Genomic DNA, 17,924 nt, shown 5'->3' with positions numbered 1-17,924 from the left:
CGTTTAAAGTAGGGGTGTCCAACTCTGGTCCTGGAGGGCCGCAGTGGCTGCAGGTTTTCATTCTAACCCTTGTCTTAATCAGTTTTCAGTGCTAATTAACTCCTCTTCTCTTCATTTTAGTTGCCCAGTTTCTAAGGATTCAGTCCTCTGAGTTGATTCTTTTGTTCATTAAATGGCAGCCAAACAGAAATGAGACATGAATGAGCCAACGGACGACCAGCTAAACTGGGATTTCAAACTCCAACCAGTTTCACTCTAACTAATCTCTTAATGAGAAGCTGATTCTTGCTGTTAATTCAACTCGTTATTTAACTCCATGGCTTGTTGTTGCTCTCATTCTGCCACAGCAGACATTTCCAAAACTGTTGATTTTTAATTTAGGGGTAACTGTTGACTCTGACCTGAATTCTAAAATCACATATTAATCCGATTACAAGGACAGCATTTTTTCTCTTAAGAGATATAGCAAACGTTAGACCTCTTATAACATTGCAAGATGCTGAGAAATTAGTTCACGCTTTTGTTTTCAGTCGTCTAGTTTAGTGTAGCGCACTCCTCTAAGGACCACCTAAAAAAGACATCAATCGATTAGAGTTAGTACAGAATGCAGCTGCCAGAATCTCAACTAGGAAAAGTAAATCAGAGCACATCACACCAGTCTTAGCGTCACTACACTGGTTACCTGTGTCATTCAGAATTGACTTTAACTGCTGATGGTTTACAAAACCTTCAATAATCTGCTCCATCTTATATATCGGAGTGTCTGACATCTTACACTCCAAATTGCAATCTTAGATCTTCAAATGAGGGTACGCTTATTATTCCAAGAGATAAACTTAAAAGAAGTGGTGAGGCGGCACTAAAATCTGGAATAGCTGACCGATAGGAATGTGCCAGGCTAATACAGTGGAGCACTTTAAAAAACTGCTAAAAACTCACTACTTTAACATGGCTTTCTCATGGCTTCATCTTAGTTTAATCCTGATGCTCTGTATATTCAATTAATTATCCTAACTATTCATGGTGGCTCCATAATCCGTACTCACCCCTACTCTCTCTTCTGTTCTTTTTCCGGTTTTCTGTGGTGATTTGCACCACCACCACCTGATCAAAGCACCGTGACATCCCTACATTAATGGATTAAAGGCCAGAAGTCCACATGACTGCCATTATCAGGTTCTTCCATGTGAGCCCTGAATACCATGAGGACTGATTGTGAGGTCACTTATGTTAGGTAGGATGCCGAGAAGGGGCTGGGTGGTCTCGTGGCCTCAGACCCCCCTGCAGATTTTATTTTTTCTCCAGCCGTCTGGAGTTTTTTTTTTTGTTTTTTCTGTCCTCCCTGGCCATTGGACCTCACTTTTATTCTATGTTAATGAGTTTTGTCTTATTTTAATTCTTACTTTGTCTTTTTTCTCTTTCTTCATCATGTAAAGCACGTTGAGCTCCATTATTTGTATGAAAATGTGCGACAGAAATAAATGTTGTTGTTTCTTATTCTGAATAAGCTAGAAACCAACAATAGTTCATTAAGCCAAAGGTTAGATGTTGTGGCAGTCGGCCAGGATGCCTCCACGCTGGGAGGACCAGGGGAGCAAGCGTGGCCAGAGTGTTACAGTACGTCCCCCAGAGCTCTAGATTGCAGCCCACCAGGTTGCAGCGGTGCCTGGGACTCCCGCAGGGCTCCATGGGAGTTGGAGTTTGGTGCAGCCCAGTTGGGATCAGTGGGCGCCACCCGGGGGTGCTGCTGCAGCAGCTGCTGAGCCCTCATGGGCAGTTCTTCTGCCACACCCGGACGTGGGTCATCAAGCACCTGGAGCACTTATGGGTGCCTTATAACAAAAGGGCCTGCAACTGCTACTCCGGAAGCCCGAGTCGGGAGGATGGAGACGAAAGAAACGAGAAGAAAGAAAGAGAAAAAGAAGAAGAATTTGCGTGGCATTGTGCTTGTGCTTTTGGGACTGTGCCTGACTTGTGGGAGATGGAGAAGAGGTTTCCCACAAGGGAGAAAAAGAGAATAAAAAACGTGCTTGTTTGAACTCGTGCCTTCTGCATCTGTCTGTGTCGGGTTAGGGTGGCTGGCACGCGCCCTGTGGGTGCCACAACATGCAGGAGAGCCGCTTAAGGACGGGCCCCTCACGTAGAGAGAGAATGTGAACTCTTTGGCTGTAAATAATGGTAGCAAGCACCAAGCTAGTTAGGAGTAAGGATAGGTCTGGTCAGACAGACTTGGACACCCCCTCAGCTGAGAAAATAATGGTGGAATTCATTAGAGGCAAAATCAGAGCAGTGAAATGTTAGGAGTCAGAGAAGGATGAATGAATGGCTTGTATGATAAGAATTGTAATAAATGTAAGGAGATGCCTTTGGCTGCTCGCTCATTCCCATTTGTCGTGAGTCTCTATGTGTGCCATACAATAAAGCTGGATTCTGCTGCCTGTCCCGAGACCCCGAGTGTCTTCATTAGGACTGAGGGTGCCCGTGCTCCCTAATCTGCTTCAGCAATGGCAGACACTGAGGAGATAGCAAAAATAATTCAGAAGGACTCGGGCAAGCTTCAGAACTGAGCGAACTCTTGGCAAAATGGAGTGTCGTGTAGAAAATTGCTAGAACGTGCTGTTTATGGTGTGCTCAGCCTCTCCAGTTATCCTATATTTGTGCAAGTATTCTTTAAAAATGACGCTAAATGAGATGCATTTGGATCTCACATGACCTTGTAAGTTGCCCCCCAAGGTATATCTTTGCTTTTTCGTGTTTGTGTTTTTGCAGAATTCAAGCAGCAGCTGCCCGGCAGAACTCATCTGAAATCAGAGCATCTGGGAGGCATGTGAATAATGATGGCGCCTGGGGAGATGATTCTTGTAAAAATGACAGCACAAGGATGTGTAGGGATGTAGCTGGAAAATTTATTAGGGGCAAGCACAAAACACATCACACATGCGCATATTATTAGTGCCTCCTCGTTCTTTCTATTTTTTTCTTTTCTAGACCTGCGATCGCCAAGTTGTCAAAGATTCATTTCAGCAGCCTTCCCTCGAGATATCCCAACAGACACGTGATCAGAAGTCATGTCATTAAAAAGCTGCATTTCTGATTAGACAGGGTGGGACTCCATATGATGGACATGGCGCCCCCTACAGGTGTTGGTCCTGCCTTGCACTAAGATGCTTGCTGGGATTCACTCCAGCTTCCCTCTGAGCTGGTTTTGAAAAAGCGAGTTTTACAAGATGGACGGATGAGACTCATAAACAAAAGGATCCTGGGTAAATCCATGAGTCTGAAAAAAAAATGGCAAAATGCTGTTCTGGTGGCACCAATGAAAATAAAATTAAAACAGAGCAAGAAAGAGCTCACGGATTACCAGTGTTGTGCAAGTTCACACCTCGCAAGAACTCGCTCAAAGTTCAAATTCGCACAGATGAACTCTTTGAGGGCTGAATATTTTCTCTAAAAAACTCCGTTTTTTTGCCCTGAGGTGAGCTGGCGCCCTGCCCGGGGTTTGTTTCCTGTCTTGTGCCCAGTGTTGGCTGGGATTGGCTCCAGCAGACCCCCGTGACCCTGTAGTTAGGATATAGCGGGTTAGACAATGGATGGATGGATGGATGAACTCAGTTTTTTGAAAAGCACACAAAGCGTTGGTTTCACACTTAAGTCAACAATAAATGTCTGTTGCTATGTGCTGCGGCTGCTGTTGGCGCATGTACGTCATGTTTGGTGGCAGTGGCTGCATTGAGGGCACCTCGATGGTCAGCAGGAATGCACGGTGGGTTAGCTGCCTGGCTGTCTTCGCACAGCAGGCGGGTGGCGGTTGCAGTGTGGCGCAGTATGGTTTGTACCTCTTGTCATCATAACTGGTGGTCCTCCCAGACAAACGCTGCTGTAGGCATATCAGCTACACACCACAATCAACTAGGGACCAATCAGATGATGCTGGTACTTTACTTTCGTTTTTGATATCCATCTCCAGATCACTTACATCAAACTCGGAGTTTGACAAGTCGGAGTCCTATTCAACAAAATTATGTAAAACATCCATCCATCCATTATCCAACCCGCTATATCGTAACTACAGGGTCACGGGGGTCTGCTGGATCCAATCTCAGCCAACACAGGGTGCAAGGCAGGAAAAAAACCCTAGGCAGGGCACACACACACACACACAATAGGGACAATTTAGGATCGCCAATGCACCTAACCTGCATGTCTTGGAACTGTGCGAGGAAACCCACACAGACATGGGGACAACATGAAGACTCCACGTAGGGAGGACCCGGGATGCGAACCCTTGGGTTCCTTACTGCGAGGCAGCAGCGCTACCCACTGTGCCACCGTGCCGCCACGTTCAAGTTCTTCACTTGCAAATACGTTACGTTAGGCTCACCATTCTTAGAAAAATTAGCTTGTTCAATGAACGCACTCTTTCGAAGTAGTGCATGCACAACACTGCGGATTACATTTATTGTGTTTAACGTCTGACTTATCCTAACACAAGAAACTGCCGCAATCAAATGATGAGAATCACAGAAACAAAATGTGACTCAATATAGGGCTGTCCTCCGGCCGGGCGTCCCTTGGTGGTGGCTACGGAGACCTGTAGGGTTGAGCGTCCATACTTAGTTCCAGTGGTTCCCATACAAACCAGGGCAGCTGCCCTCTGGTGGTCCAGATGAGGCATAGTCCCTCTCCTGGTCCTTCCAGGCTGGGCACAACCACCAGCCGCCTGCCACAATATTATATACAGTGGTGTGAAAAACTATTTGCCCCCTTCCTGATTTCTTATTCTTTTGCATGTTTGTCACACAAAATGTTTCTGATCATCAAACACATTTAACCATTAGTCAAATATAACACAAGTAAACACAAAATGCAGTTTTTAAATGATGGTTTTTATTATTTAGGGAGAAAAAAAATCCAAACCTACATGGCCCTGTGTGAAAAAGTAATTGCCCCCTGAACCTAATAACTGGTTGGGCCACCCTTAGCAGCAATAACTGCAATCAAGCATTTGTGATAACTTGCAATGAGTCTCTTACAGCGCTCTGTAAACCATTAACTAATGGTTAAATGTGTTTGATGATCAGAAACATTTTGTGTGACAAACATGCAAAAGAATAAGAAATCAGGAAGGGGGCAAATAGTTTTTTACACCACTGTATATATTTACATTCTCTGTCTTGTTTTTTTTTTGTGATTAACTGTGATTTACATCAATTATGTAACTTATAATTGAAGAGTGACTAAAACCGCTGTCAAGTTCCTTGTATGTGTGCATACTTGGCCAATAAATCTGATTTGGATTCAAATTTAAAGTCAAGGATGTAAACATCCACTGAATAAATATATAATAGATTGATAGGTACAGAATGCCAATGTTATCCATATAAAATGAAATCTAGAAGACGGAAAAGTGAAGGGGTCTGAAAACCTTCCGCGTCCCCTCTGTATTGAGTGTCTTGTGACACGGTCAGTAGGTTTCAGATCACAGCCCTATGCTGGTAGCTCCATGCTCTGGATGAGCTCCCTGATTTCACCACCCCATCAAGTTTCATTTTTTTTTTTTGAACAGTACTGTGGAGTTACAACAACCATACATTCATTAATCACTTCTAACCTGGATGGTATGGGAGTCAGACGCCTGACCAAGAATTTCCAAAAGAGCAGGATCTGACACAAAGAAGAACCTCGGGAAGACGAGCCTCTTCTTCTCCAGGTAGCCGGTCAGCGATTTCTGACACATCTCCAGTTGTTCCAGCAAGTGAGGCAGGAGCTGAGCAAGAGTTTCATCACCCACGCAGCAATGAACGATGTTTGGGATCTCGTGGGCTCGCTGCATTATTTTTTGCCAGGATTTGTCGATGTTCTGGAATCTTTTGGCTTCCTGAAATCACAATATACACAAATTGAAGTCCCAGACCTTCAGGACGTTAAGTGCGGCTTAAGGACGGTGAACGTCCATCTAACCTGCGGAAGCTGTTTTGCAATGTCCCCTCCAACAAACACGGCTTCCAGATAGATCCAGAGGTTCTGAACAGTCAGCCAGTTCTCGATAATCTCTGTGGTGTTAGAGAGCTTTTGGACCCACTGCTGAATTGTGGGTTTAAAGGGCGCATTATACCTGTGAAAGAAACCAAAAATAAACGATTGTCAGAGTGTCATTATACCAGAAATAAACACCCAAAACCTTACACTGTATTGAGATTTAGAGCGGAGCAGAATGTTTCAAAGCATAAACATTTTCCACATGAAATTGCGTTGTAAAGTTGAATGCTTTACCCGTACTGGCACTTTATAATGGAAGCAATGGAGCACAGAGCACCACCAGAAAATGAAAGCTTAAAACTTACTGAATACGTCCATTTTGTCATGCCGAGAGAGTTATTGACTATTACTCTGCATTTCGAGATTAACACACACGTTGCAAAATAGCATACACATGTCATTTACGAACAAAAACACACACCAATACCGCGTGTCCCAAAAAGAATATCGATGTTTTAAAGAGCCGTAGCATGGCGCCCATTCATCGGAGACTGCAGAGCAACCTAGTGGTGTCTTGAGGAATTAATCAAGTTTCATTCCGTTGCCGGTAGATGGTGCTAGTGCTTATAGTATGTTGCTTCAATTAGTTACATTTGCAGTTATGGCTGTGTGACATCAAAAAGCTTTTTGCATTTGCAAATTCACCAGAACTCAAATCGGTTGCTACTGTGGAGCGGGCATTTCGTCAAAAAGATGGGACTGACCCTCTGAATGACAATAACATCCGTCGACGGTACCGGCAATTTTGGGATACTGGGTGTATCTGCAAAGGTAAAAGCACCGGGCAATTTCGAACTTCCTCCTCTGCTGAGAATGTCCCCCGAGTGCAAACTGCGTTCACTCGGAGCCCATCGAAATCAGTTCGACGAGCAAATCATGAGATACAGATACCAAAGACAAGTTTATGGAGAATTCTCCGACGCCGGCTGGTTATGAAACCGTATCGTCTGCAGTTGGTTCAGGCCCTTAGACGAGGGGATAAGACGCATCGAGTTGAGTTTTCAACTTTCATCCAGCAAAATCTGGAGACCAATGAAGATTTTTGTTCCGTGATTATCTTCAGTGATGAGGCCACGTTTCACATTAGTGGGAAGGTAAATCGTCATAATGTACGAATCTGGGGTGAAGAAAACCCTCATGCAGTTATCGAACATGAACGAGACTCCCCCAAGACTTGCAAGTTTTGCAATGATTTCCAAGTCGAAAGTTTACGGGCCTTACTTTTTTGAAGGAACCACAGTAACAGGGGCTGCGTACCTGTAAATGCAGCAACATTGGCCGTTTCCTCAATTGGAAGATCAAGAACCAGTCGATTTCATTTTTCAACAGGATGGGGCACCACCTCACTGGTCTCTTCCAGTGCGGCATTTCCGAAATTAAACCTATCCCCAGCGTTGGATAGGAAGATCTGGGAATCAAGATTTGTCACTCCACCATTGGCCTCCAAGATCCCCAGATATCACCCCACATGACTTTTTACTTTGGGGATACTTCAAAGGATTATGGTTAGGGTTAGGGTTAGTGTTCTAACTACCAATGCCTACAACTTTGGACGAAATAAAGTTGCCATTCAGAGCGTCAATCTCGATATGTTAGAGAGAGTTTGGCAGGAATTTGAATACCGCCTCGATATTGTTACAGTTACTCGTGGGGGGCACATAGAACATTTATAGACAATTTGGGAAACACATGAATACAACAGTTTTTGTATATGTTTGTATAATTCAATAAATATAGCTCTCTGAAACTCCAATATTCTTTTTGGGACACCCTGTACTTTGAGATTCAGCCATTTTATAAAAGCCCAGGTGGGCATTTTCCTTCAGCGCTCACCTTCTGCTCTCCACAATGACCTTTCACCCCCGAGGGGCGGGGCTTCCTCATGAAAGGCAAAATTACTGTAAACTTCTCTTTTCATGTGCTGGGTGTTGTGTGGTTTACAGTGGCTTCTCAAAGTAGTCACCCCCATTGTGTTTGTCCTGTTTTGTCACATTACCGATTTGTTATATCTGAAGGCAACAATCCTGTATTTACCAAAAAGAGAAACGTTTTTTAATCAAAGCTGTAACAGGCTCGTACATGTTACATCTTGCTACATCATCATTTTATTTTAATCTGTTTCCTATTAGATCCCCAATACCCATTATCCCTTATTACAATGGAACCCTCAATAGCTCAAAAGACGTACAATATAATACAGGATTCACATAGGCGATGAGGCACCTACCATGTGACCACTGAAACTTCATTTAGCATAAAACACCGTCACAGCGCTATATATACCCCCACCATACTAATTCACCTCCCGAAAACACCCCGTAAATCATGACATCCTTGTGCCTCCCCAGTTATTTTTTTGATTCCACCATTTCCTGTCATAAACTCGTCTCTCATCCCCTGAACTCTCCCCCTTTCCTTGCTCCAGCCTTTGCAAAAGTATCCCCCTCGGTGTTTGTCCTGTTCACTCACAATACAATATGTAATTAACCTCCTCAGCGTTAGACCCGAGCATCACCCATGCGTCTTGTAAGCGTTAGACCAGAGGATTACTCGGGCTGTAAAAGTGCTAACAGCGTTAGTCCCGAGCAACGGTGTAGACTTGTTTTACTAATTGTCAGGCCTGAGCATTACCTAGGAATATTGCAGACTTGAAGTTATTTCTTGATGATGATGTGATGGGAAAAAATGCTGTTGAGATGAATTGTTATGCTAAACAGTGTCAGGTCAATGACTGTATGCCTAAGCGCTTTGCAAAGTGAGAAAAGCGCTATATGAATGAAAAGAATTATTAATCATTATTATTATTAAGCAGCAAAGATATGCCACACAAAAGACATATTTTAACAGTACTAGGGGGCTCCACCCCCTGCTCACTTCACTCACCCACCCACGGGCTTGGTTAACCAAATATACAATTTTAAGAGACTGTTATTTTCATGGGAATTGTTAGATACGCATTATTTTCACAAATCACAGCACAGAAACTGCACTAGTTAAAGTAGTAAATGACTTGCGGGTGAATGCAGACAGAGGCCATTTATTCGTTCTCATCCCCTTAGATCTGAGTGCTGCATTTGACACCATTGATTACAATATTCTTAGAAATCGCCTTAGTCAATGGGTGGGCCTCTCTGGCAGGGTCTTAAATTGGTTTGAATCCTACCTGACAGGGAGAAAATTCTTTGTGAGTTGTGGTAATTACAACTCAAAGACACATGATATCCGATATGGTGGTCCACAAGGCTCTATCCTGGGTCCGCTGCTCTTCTCAATCTACATGCTTCCGTCAGGTCAGATTATCTCAGGGCACAACGTGAGCTACCACAGCTATGCTGATGACACTCAGCTGTACTTATCAATAGCACCTGATGACCCCGACTCTCTCGAATCACTAACACAATGTCTTACTGGTATTTCTGAATCGATGAATAGTAATTCTCTCAAACTAAATAAAGAGGAAACTGAAATTTTAGTAATTGGCAATAATAGATATAATGAGGCTATTAGAAATAAACTTGATGCATTAGGATTAAAAGTTAAGACGGAAGTAAAAAACTGTTGACTGTAATCTAAAATTTTAAATCGCATATTCATCAAACCACTAAGACAGCATTTTATAACTTAAGAAACATAGCAAAAGTTAGACCTCTAATTTCATTGAAAGAGAAAATTAGTTCACGCGTTTGTTTTCAGTCGACTAGATTACTGTAACGCACTCCTCTCAGGACCACCCAAAAAAGACATCAATCGTTTGCAACGTGTGCAGAATGCAGCTGCTAGAATCCTAACTAGGAAAAGAAAATCCGAACACATTTCTCCAGTTTTGATGTCACTACACTGGTTACCTGTGTCATTCAGAATTGACTTTCAAATTCTGCTTATGGTTTATAAAGCCTTAAATAATCTCGCTCCATCTTATATATCGGAATATCTGACACCTTATATTCCAAATCGTAACCTCAGATCCTCAAATGAGGGTCTTTTTAGAATTCCAAGAACAAAACTTAAAAGAAGTGGTGAGGCGGGCAGGCGGCCTTCTGCTACTATGCACCTAAAATCTGGAATAGCCTGCCAATAGGAATTCGCCAGGCTGATACAGTAGAGCACTTTAAAACACTGCTGAAAACACATTACTGTAACATGGCCTTTCTATAACTTCACTTTAACTTAATCCTGATACTCTGTATGTTCAGTTCTTCATAATAACTATTCATGGTGGCTCTAAAATCCGTACTGACCCCTACTCTCTCTTCTGTTTCTTTTTCCGGTTTCTTTGTGGTAGTGGCCTGCGCCACCACCACCTACTCAAAGCTTCATGATGCTCCAACAATGATGGACTGAAAGCCAGAAGTCTACGTGACCATCATCATCATCAAGTCCTTCCATGAGAACCTTAAATCCAAAGAGGACTGTTTCATTTATGTTAGGTCAAATGCCCAGAGGGGACTGAGTGGTCTCTTGGTCTGGAACCCCTACAGATTTTATTTTTTTCTCCAGCCTTTGGAGTTTTTTTTTTTTGTTTTTTCTGTCCACCCTGGCCATCGGACATTACTTATTCTATGTTATTTAATGTTGACTTATTTTTATTTTTTATTGTGTCTTCTATTTTTCTAATTCTTCATTTTGTAAAGCACTTTGAGCTACATTGCTTTTGTATGAAAATGTGCTATATAAATAAATGTTGTTGTTGTTGTTCACTTTAAAACTTTAATAAACACAATATTTGGCATTAACTTTTCTTCAAAATCTCATTGAATTTTGATTCCGTGTTTGAACTTACATCGTGAAAACGCAACGTATAACTGCCTATGAGTGAATATTGTTTGTTTCTCTCTAATAAATAAACTAACTTTTTAAAATGTTTCTCCCTGCTCTTTCTTTTTCGTTTCTTGTCATCTAGAACATATTAAATTATTGTCAGTCAGTCAGTCATTATCCAACCCGCTATTACCACAACATAGGGACACGGGGGTCTTCTGGAGCCATTCCTAGCTAACACAGGGTACATGGGTGCCAGCCCATCACAGAACACACACCAAGCACACACTAGGGACAATTTAGGTTCGCCAATGCACCTAACCTGCACGTCTTTGGAATGTGGTAGGAAACCAACACAGGCACAGGGATAACATGCAAACTCCACGCAGGGAGGAACCGGGAAGTGAACTCGGGTCTCCTTACTGCGAGGCAGCAGCGCTACCCACTGCGCCACTGTGCTGCCTATAAAATTATTGTCCCGATAAAATTTATAAGAGCTGAGAGTGCAGGAAGTGTGTCTGCCAAAAGCATTCACACGACTGAGAGGTTAGATGGTCGTGGTCTTATTTGAAAATAGCTGTAAGTAGGGCGTGACTTGAAAGAATCTCACATTAAAAGTCTCCGTCTCAACGAACTTCATAAAGCGCCAATGTTTTTGGAATCTTTTAATTCTCGCCGGCAACATGAATTAGACGATCTACAAGTCTCCGAGTCAAAGTTTAAAGCCAAACAATACATTCGATCTCTTTTTGCTGTTCTGTTATTTCACTAAGTAATCGTTTCCGTTTGTTAGTGCTAATGCGATCTTTCCTATTCTTTTTTTGAGACTTTCAAATTTCCGTACTTCTATTATCTCTAACCTGCTCTGCATGTGTACTGTGCCAACATTTTTCAATTCCTTACAACGTTCCACTTTGTCATCTAGTCTTTGTCCTTTATTTCTGGCCCCATGTGTGGACTCGTCTCGTGTAATGTACAAGTGTCTCTCCGAGAAAATCACGTCTCGTTTCCTTCCATAATTTGTTTTTATAATAGAGAGATATATGGTATTAGCATCATCATCATCATTATTATAATTTGTATCATTATTCTATGTTTTACACTTCTGACTTTGTATTTTACACTTTTTACAGTAAAAAGATGAGATTTAATAAAAGTGCCATTTCTCAAGCCAAAAAAAGCGAATGCTTTTTACACATTTTTTTGAGAAGAAATTTAATGCTAAGGACATTAAAATGGATTTTCATTTGGATTTCATGTAGTGGACTTAATAATATTGTCCAAAGTGTTAAACTGGAATGAAAATAAAATACCTTGTATGTCTATTAAAAAGAAAAAAAAACAATTAAAAACTGAAAGATGTGTATATATATATATATATATATATATGTGGTCCCCGGCCGGGCTGTGCCTCCTCCAGACCACGAGGGGGCGTCTGTCCTGGTTATATTGGGGACCACGGGTACAGGGCTTGGAAGCCCAGCCCTGTAGGGACCCATGGTCACCGCCAGGCGGCGCCCGATGCCGGTTTACCCGTGTGGTCTTTGGCGGGGATGGAGCCCGGCGGGGCGCTTGGAGGACCAGAGGAGGGCGTGTGCCTCCTCCAGACCGAGAGAGGGCGTCCGTCCTGGTTGTGTAGGAGGCCTCGGGTAGGGGGCTTGGAAGCCCAGCCCTGTAGGGACCCGTGGCCACCGCCAGGCGGCGCCCCAGTGCCTATTGATCCCGGGAGCCTGGCACTTCCGCCACACCAGGAAGTGCCGGGGGGAAGACAACAGGGGTTGCACGGACGGCTTCCGGGTGCACAGCCGGCACTTCCGCCACACAGGGGTTTGGCCAAGACCAAGTGCCAGGAAGCAGCTGGAGCTCATCCGGGTTCCCATAAAAGGGGCCGCCTCCCTCCAGTCGGTGGTGGATGTCGGGAGGTAGCAGGACTGAACTGGAGAGAGAGGACGGGAGGCGGCCAGGAAGGCACAAAGACTGTGGGCCCTGGACTTTGGGGAAATCGGTGCCAGGGGCACTGGGGTTTGTGAGTGTGCACTGGACTTTTATATTTGTATATAGTGTAAATAAACAGTGTGTTGGGTGCAAAAATGTTGTCCGTCTGTCTGTGCCGGGCCCAGCTTTCACAATATATTGTGAGGTTTTTAAACTCTTTCGGGACAAACCCCCAAATGGAACGACACGCCGAAAAACATCCCGAAGCACGATCACCACTTATCACTGCTTATCAGTTGCCGGGGCAACCGCAGGCTCACAGCACTGCAGCGGCTCACCACGGAAGCAGCTCCGAGCCAATTACGGCCACGCTATAAGTGCCTGTTGTTGATGGGTGACGCAAGAAACATCATAAATGCAGGGAAAAGTGTTACCTGGCCACGGCCCTGTTGACTGCTGTGTCTGTGTATAGGAGAGAGCGGTAGATCGGATACAATAAATAACCGCGCTGTTCCTGTTTCAGGCTGAATAAAGCTGGTTCCGCTAACGCAGCGGTTCTCAAACTTTTGTATTTCGCATCCCCCCTTTTCTACCTGGAATAATTCTGCGCCCCCGGCATAAGGTAAGATAGATGAGAATAACCCTCGATACAACTGACAAAGGTATGATACTCGTGCGGTGTCGTGGTATCCTATCATTTTTACTTCCATAAGATTTGCATGTGTTCAGCTAACTTCGATGAAATATTTGCAATTTATTTATTTATTTATTTTTTTAAAGTGCTTTAATAACTGTTAAAATGCCTTGTGTGGTTTTTGGTAGTAATTCTAATCCCAAAAACAAAGAATACATTATTTATTCTTATTTAATAATTTTTTTATGTAAAGAAACGATTAAATATGTTTTAATTTTTAAAGGAGGACACCGATGAAGTCAATCTGCGCGAGACGAATGTATTTTCGTCCGACAAATATACCGCTGTTAGTTGTATCATGAAGATAACCCAATACGCAGTAAATTATTGAACTCAATTTGTCAATATTGGCTACGCTGCCAATGTCGTGCAGTCCTGCGGCATTATCACCTGATCTACTGTTACCCGAATGTTCGTGACAGATACCGATACGTCTCAAACTTTCTGGATTGAAAATACGCGACTATAAAAGCAGCAGCAGTGGCGCTGCTCATCATAGAAACAAACTTCAAATAGAAAAGGAGCTCAGAGTGTCGTATCTCGAATATCAAACCAGACCTGGACAGGCCGTGTACTTTAAAGCAGGCACATAGTAGTCATTAGATCTGTGCCTTAGACATGTCTTATTTTAATTTTAGTTATAATGCATTCGTTGTGATTATATGCTTGCAAATTTAAATTTGAAATAAAAATGTAAAACATTAATTTTGATGTCTTGTTCATTTATTCGGCGCCCCGCCTGTACAGCTTCAGCGCCCCCCAGGGGGTTGAGCCCCACAGTTTGAGAACCGCTGTGCTAAAGTACTGAGACTCAGCCTCACGTTTTGAGGGGTAAGACAGGGACTCACATGTCACAATATATTCATTGCCTTTGCTATGAAACTCTTAAATAAGATGTGGTCCAACCAAAGAACTTCAGAAGTCACATACTTAGCTGATTAGGGTCCACCAGTGTACAGTCAAAGTGTCACATGATCTGTTACAAAAGGCCCACCCGACTCTACAACACCACAAAACAAGCAACGTGAAGACCAAGGGGCACTCCAGACAGGTCAGAGAAAAAAAGTTAAGGAGAAGTTGAGATCGGGGTTGGTTTCTAAAGAATATCCCATGGCGCACCATTAAATCTACTAGAACTAGGGTAGAAATCGACATCTTAAATAAAAAATGAAACTTATCGTCCAACTGGACAAAATTGATTAAACTTATTAATCAGTAATCAGACAGGTGAAAAGCATGTCCACCTGCATCATTTGTTACTCTTTAGGTAATGTTTGAACAGGGAGCAGCATTTATATACGACATAATCAGAATGGCTAAAAAACAAAGAGTGGAAGTCCGTTTTAATTTCTAGAGGGTGGGACTGGACCACATGTCTGCCTGAGGGGTTGCCAACCAGGATCTCAAACAGTTTTATCATGTGGGGGGTGTGGCAACACGCAGTATCTGATCTGACCTATTACTATTCCACATGTTAAAGATGTTTTAGGAATATGCATATCCAGAATTATCACCATTCCCTCCCACCCTAGTACCATACCTGTTACTCATGAGGGATGCCAGAACCATCAGACTGTCCTCCATCAAGGAGACCTTTTCGCTCGTGTCAGATCCTTTCAGAAGTAACTCCCCTCTCGTTTTAAACTGCGCGAAAGTAAACACGTGGGCGCTCCACTCGTTGATGACGCCCTTTAGCTTGGCCTCGATGTCTTTCTCCTTAACAGCACTGATGCAGATATCCTGAAAAACACACAAACATCCGCTAAGTCCTCAGCAGTTTCTGCTTTCCTAATGTTAGAGGGGAGTCAAGCTAAAGTTAGAAAATGGGATCGATCAGAAAATGGAACAAACCTTCACAAAACTGATGCTGTCGTTTCTCAATATCATCTCCACCCTTCTCAATGCTTTGTCTTGTTTGTGTTTTCATTTGAATCTTAATTTATAATTAAAATTTTTAATTTTAAATTTAATTTAAATTATACATTTTAAATTTAATTAAAATTTTAATTCTAATTTTAATTCAAGCTTTAATTTTTAATTTTTTTTATTTGCACTTCATGATGTTACACTGTGGACCCTGAGCTTCGCAATTTCGTCTATCTGTGTACAGTGGAACCTCGGGCCACGAACGTCTTGGACCTCGTACAAATCGGTTTCCATCCATCCATCCATCCTCTTCCGCTTATCCGAGGTTGGGTCGCGGGGCAGCAGCAAGCAGAGGCCCAGACTTCCCTCTCCCCGGCCACTTCTTCCAGCTCTTCCGGGAGAATCCCAAGGCATTCCCAGGCCAGCCGGGAGACCTAGTCCCTCCAGCGTGTCCTGGGTCTTCCCCGGGGCCTCTTCCCGGTTGGGCGTGCCGGAACACCTCACCAGGGAGGCGTCCAGGAGGCATCCTGATCAGATGCCCGAGCCACCTCATCTGACTCCTCTCGATGCGGAGGAGCAGCGGCTCTACTCTGAGCCCCTCCCGGATGACTGAGCTTCTCACCCTATCCAAATCGGGTTACGACCAAAAAGTTTGCCAAACTTTTGTATCTGTTAACAACCACACACTCAGGTGACGAAGAAGCCAGTTTCCCTTCCGGTTCATACGCGCCGATGATATCCGCACGTGTTCAGTCTCTTCCTGTGCATTCTCTGTGCATCGCGAGAGAGAGAGAGCGCGAGAGAGAGAGAGAGAGAGAGAGAGAGAGAGAGAGAGAGAGAGAGTGAGAGAGAGCAAGAGAGAGAGAGAGAGAGAGAGAGAGAGAGAGAGAGCAAGAGTGAGAGAGAGAGAGAGAGAGAGCGAGAGCACGAGAAGACAGTTAAAGAATGCGCGGGCTTGTTTTAAAGAGACTGCAGTTAGAGATTTTCTCAGCGTTAGTTTTTACATTTAGTTTAGAGAGAGAGAGAGAGAACGGATTAATTGTATTTACATATAATCCTATGGGTGAAATTACTTCAGGTCATGACCAAATCGGGTTGCGGCCAAAGGAGGATGTGCCAATACCTCAAACTTCAGTTTCTCCAGACAAGCCTTGGTGTTCTTAGCAGTGTGTAGGCAGCAAAAGGACCCCTTGAGACAGCAGTCCTCACTGCTTGGATCGAACAGCAGAATTCACGTTGGTCTCCAGCAAGTCACAGTAACTTGCACTAGTGACTGTAATACCCCTCGGCATGTAACGTTCGATAATAACTCGGGGAGACAAGTGGTGGCGAGGACGAGACAAAACCTTTGATTCCGCTGGCACTTCCAGGCAGGTGGCGCAAGTGCATTGAGACATGACATGAGTAGTTTTGTGAAGGTTCATTCCATCTTCTAATAAATCCCACTTTCTAACTTTAGCTTGACTCCCCCTCGTAATTGGACCAATTTAATGAACTTGTATTTCAAATAAGGACACCTAACGAGAATGAATTCCTAAAATCCTGTTTTCGCTTTGTCATTCTGAAGTATTCAGTGAAAAAATGAATTTCAATAATTTTAGCATAAGGCTGCAACCTAACAAAATGTGAAAGGAATGATAGGCTCTCAAGACTTTCTGAATGCATGGTGTGCACACACACAGACACACAACTGCACAACTTGCTCATCCATTGTCACACACATGCAGATGGGAGATGTTTTACAGGCTCAAATAATGTCGTTTCTCAGCCAAACCAGGGGTTGGCGCTGTCATCTGAAGATTTCTCCCTTTGTCCCTCTGTAGACCAGCTGAAGAACCCTCCCAAGTAAGGTCGCTTCCGGGTTACAAACCCTGCTTCCTGATGACTTCATATCCGCCTCCCAGAACCCCCCTCCTGATGACCTCACTTCTGGCTCCAATCTATGATACCCCACCTCTTCCTGTCTACTCCATTTAAATAGAACAGCCATCACAGTGTTGGACTTCTATCTGTAAAGACACAGATGATCTCCGCACGTTGATTTTTTTTTGCATATATCTCAGTATACGGGGTGGCCATCCGCAAACCTTTTTTTTTGCCTACAGTCTTCTTTATTACACCATCCATCTTATCATCCATCACTTTCATCTCTTTTGTCCAATCAAGTAGCGTTGGACAAAAGGCGCGAACAGACCCTGGATGGTGTTTCGGTTCATCGCAGAACAAACTCACGCCAAAAAACCACATGGAGACAATTTAGATCCACCAATTAGCCTAAGAGGCTCATATTTGGAATGTGGAGAAGAAACTGGACGAAATACACAAAACCTGCATGGACCATCCATCCATCAATCAATCAATCCATTCATTCATAAAGCTGTCCATCGTCTTTGCCCATTTCTTCCAGTTCAGGGATGTGAGATCAGAGTCTACCTCAGCAAAATCAACCCAACCCTCAATGGGGCATCTCTCCATTGTACTTACAGACCCCAACTCAATGTGGGATTCATCAGTTAACCTAACAGGCACATCCTACACCCATGGGTTGAAATCTGCGTAAATCCTACATGGACAGATAGAGGACACCAACTGGGAGGGAGCTAAGACGCTTGTTAAATGTGCGTCCCTAGAG

The 17,924-nt window shown here is 43.5% G+C and overlaps 1 protein-coding gene across 1 annotated transcript in view; it reads right to left on the bottom strand.

The window, feature by feature from the left end:
- The window catches only part of LOC120529941 (dynein heavy chain 5, axonemal-like), a 370,325-nt gene that overhangs the window by 236,657 nt on the left and 115,744 nt on the right, over positions 1–17,924 (bottom strand). The window contains exons 33-35 of the mRNA XM_039754150.1: positions 14,967–15,166; positions 5,962–6,115; positions 5,612–5,878 (exon numbers count right to left, since the gene is read on the bottom strand). Coding sequence (XP_039610084.1) covers positions 5,612–5,878; positions 5,962–6,115; positions 14,967–15,166 — 621 coding nt within the window. The remainder of the gene's footprint in view (positions 1–5,611; positions 5,879–5,961; positions 6,116–14,966; positions 15,167–17,924) is intronic.

Source organism: Polypterus senegalus, chromosome 5, assembly GCF_016835505.1.
Source record: "Polypterus senegalus isolate Bchr_013 chromosome 5, ASM1683550v1, whole genome shotgun sequence".
In the NCBI taxonomy this organism is placed as follows: Eukaryota; Metazoa; Chordata; class Cladistia; order Polypteriformes; family Polypteridae; genus Polypterus; species Polypterus senegalus.
The sequence above is the reverse complement of the archived record's forward strand: the minus strand, read 5'-3'. Positions and strand labels throughout refer to the sequence as shown.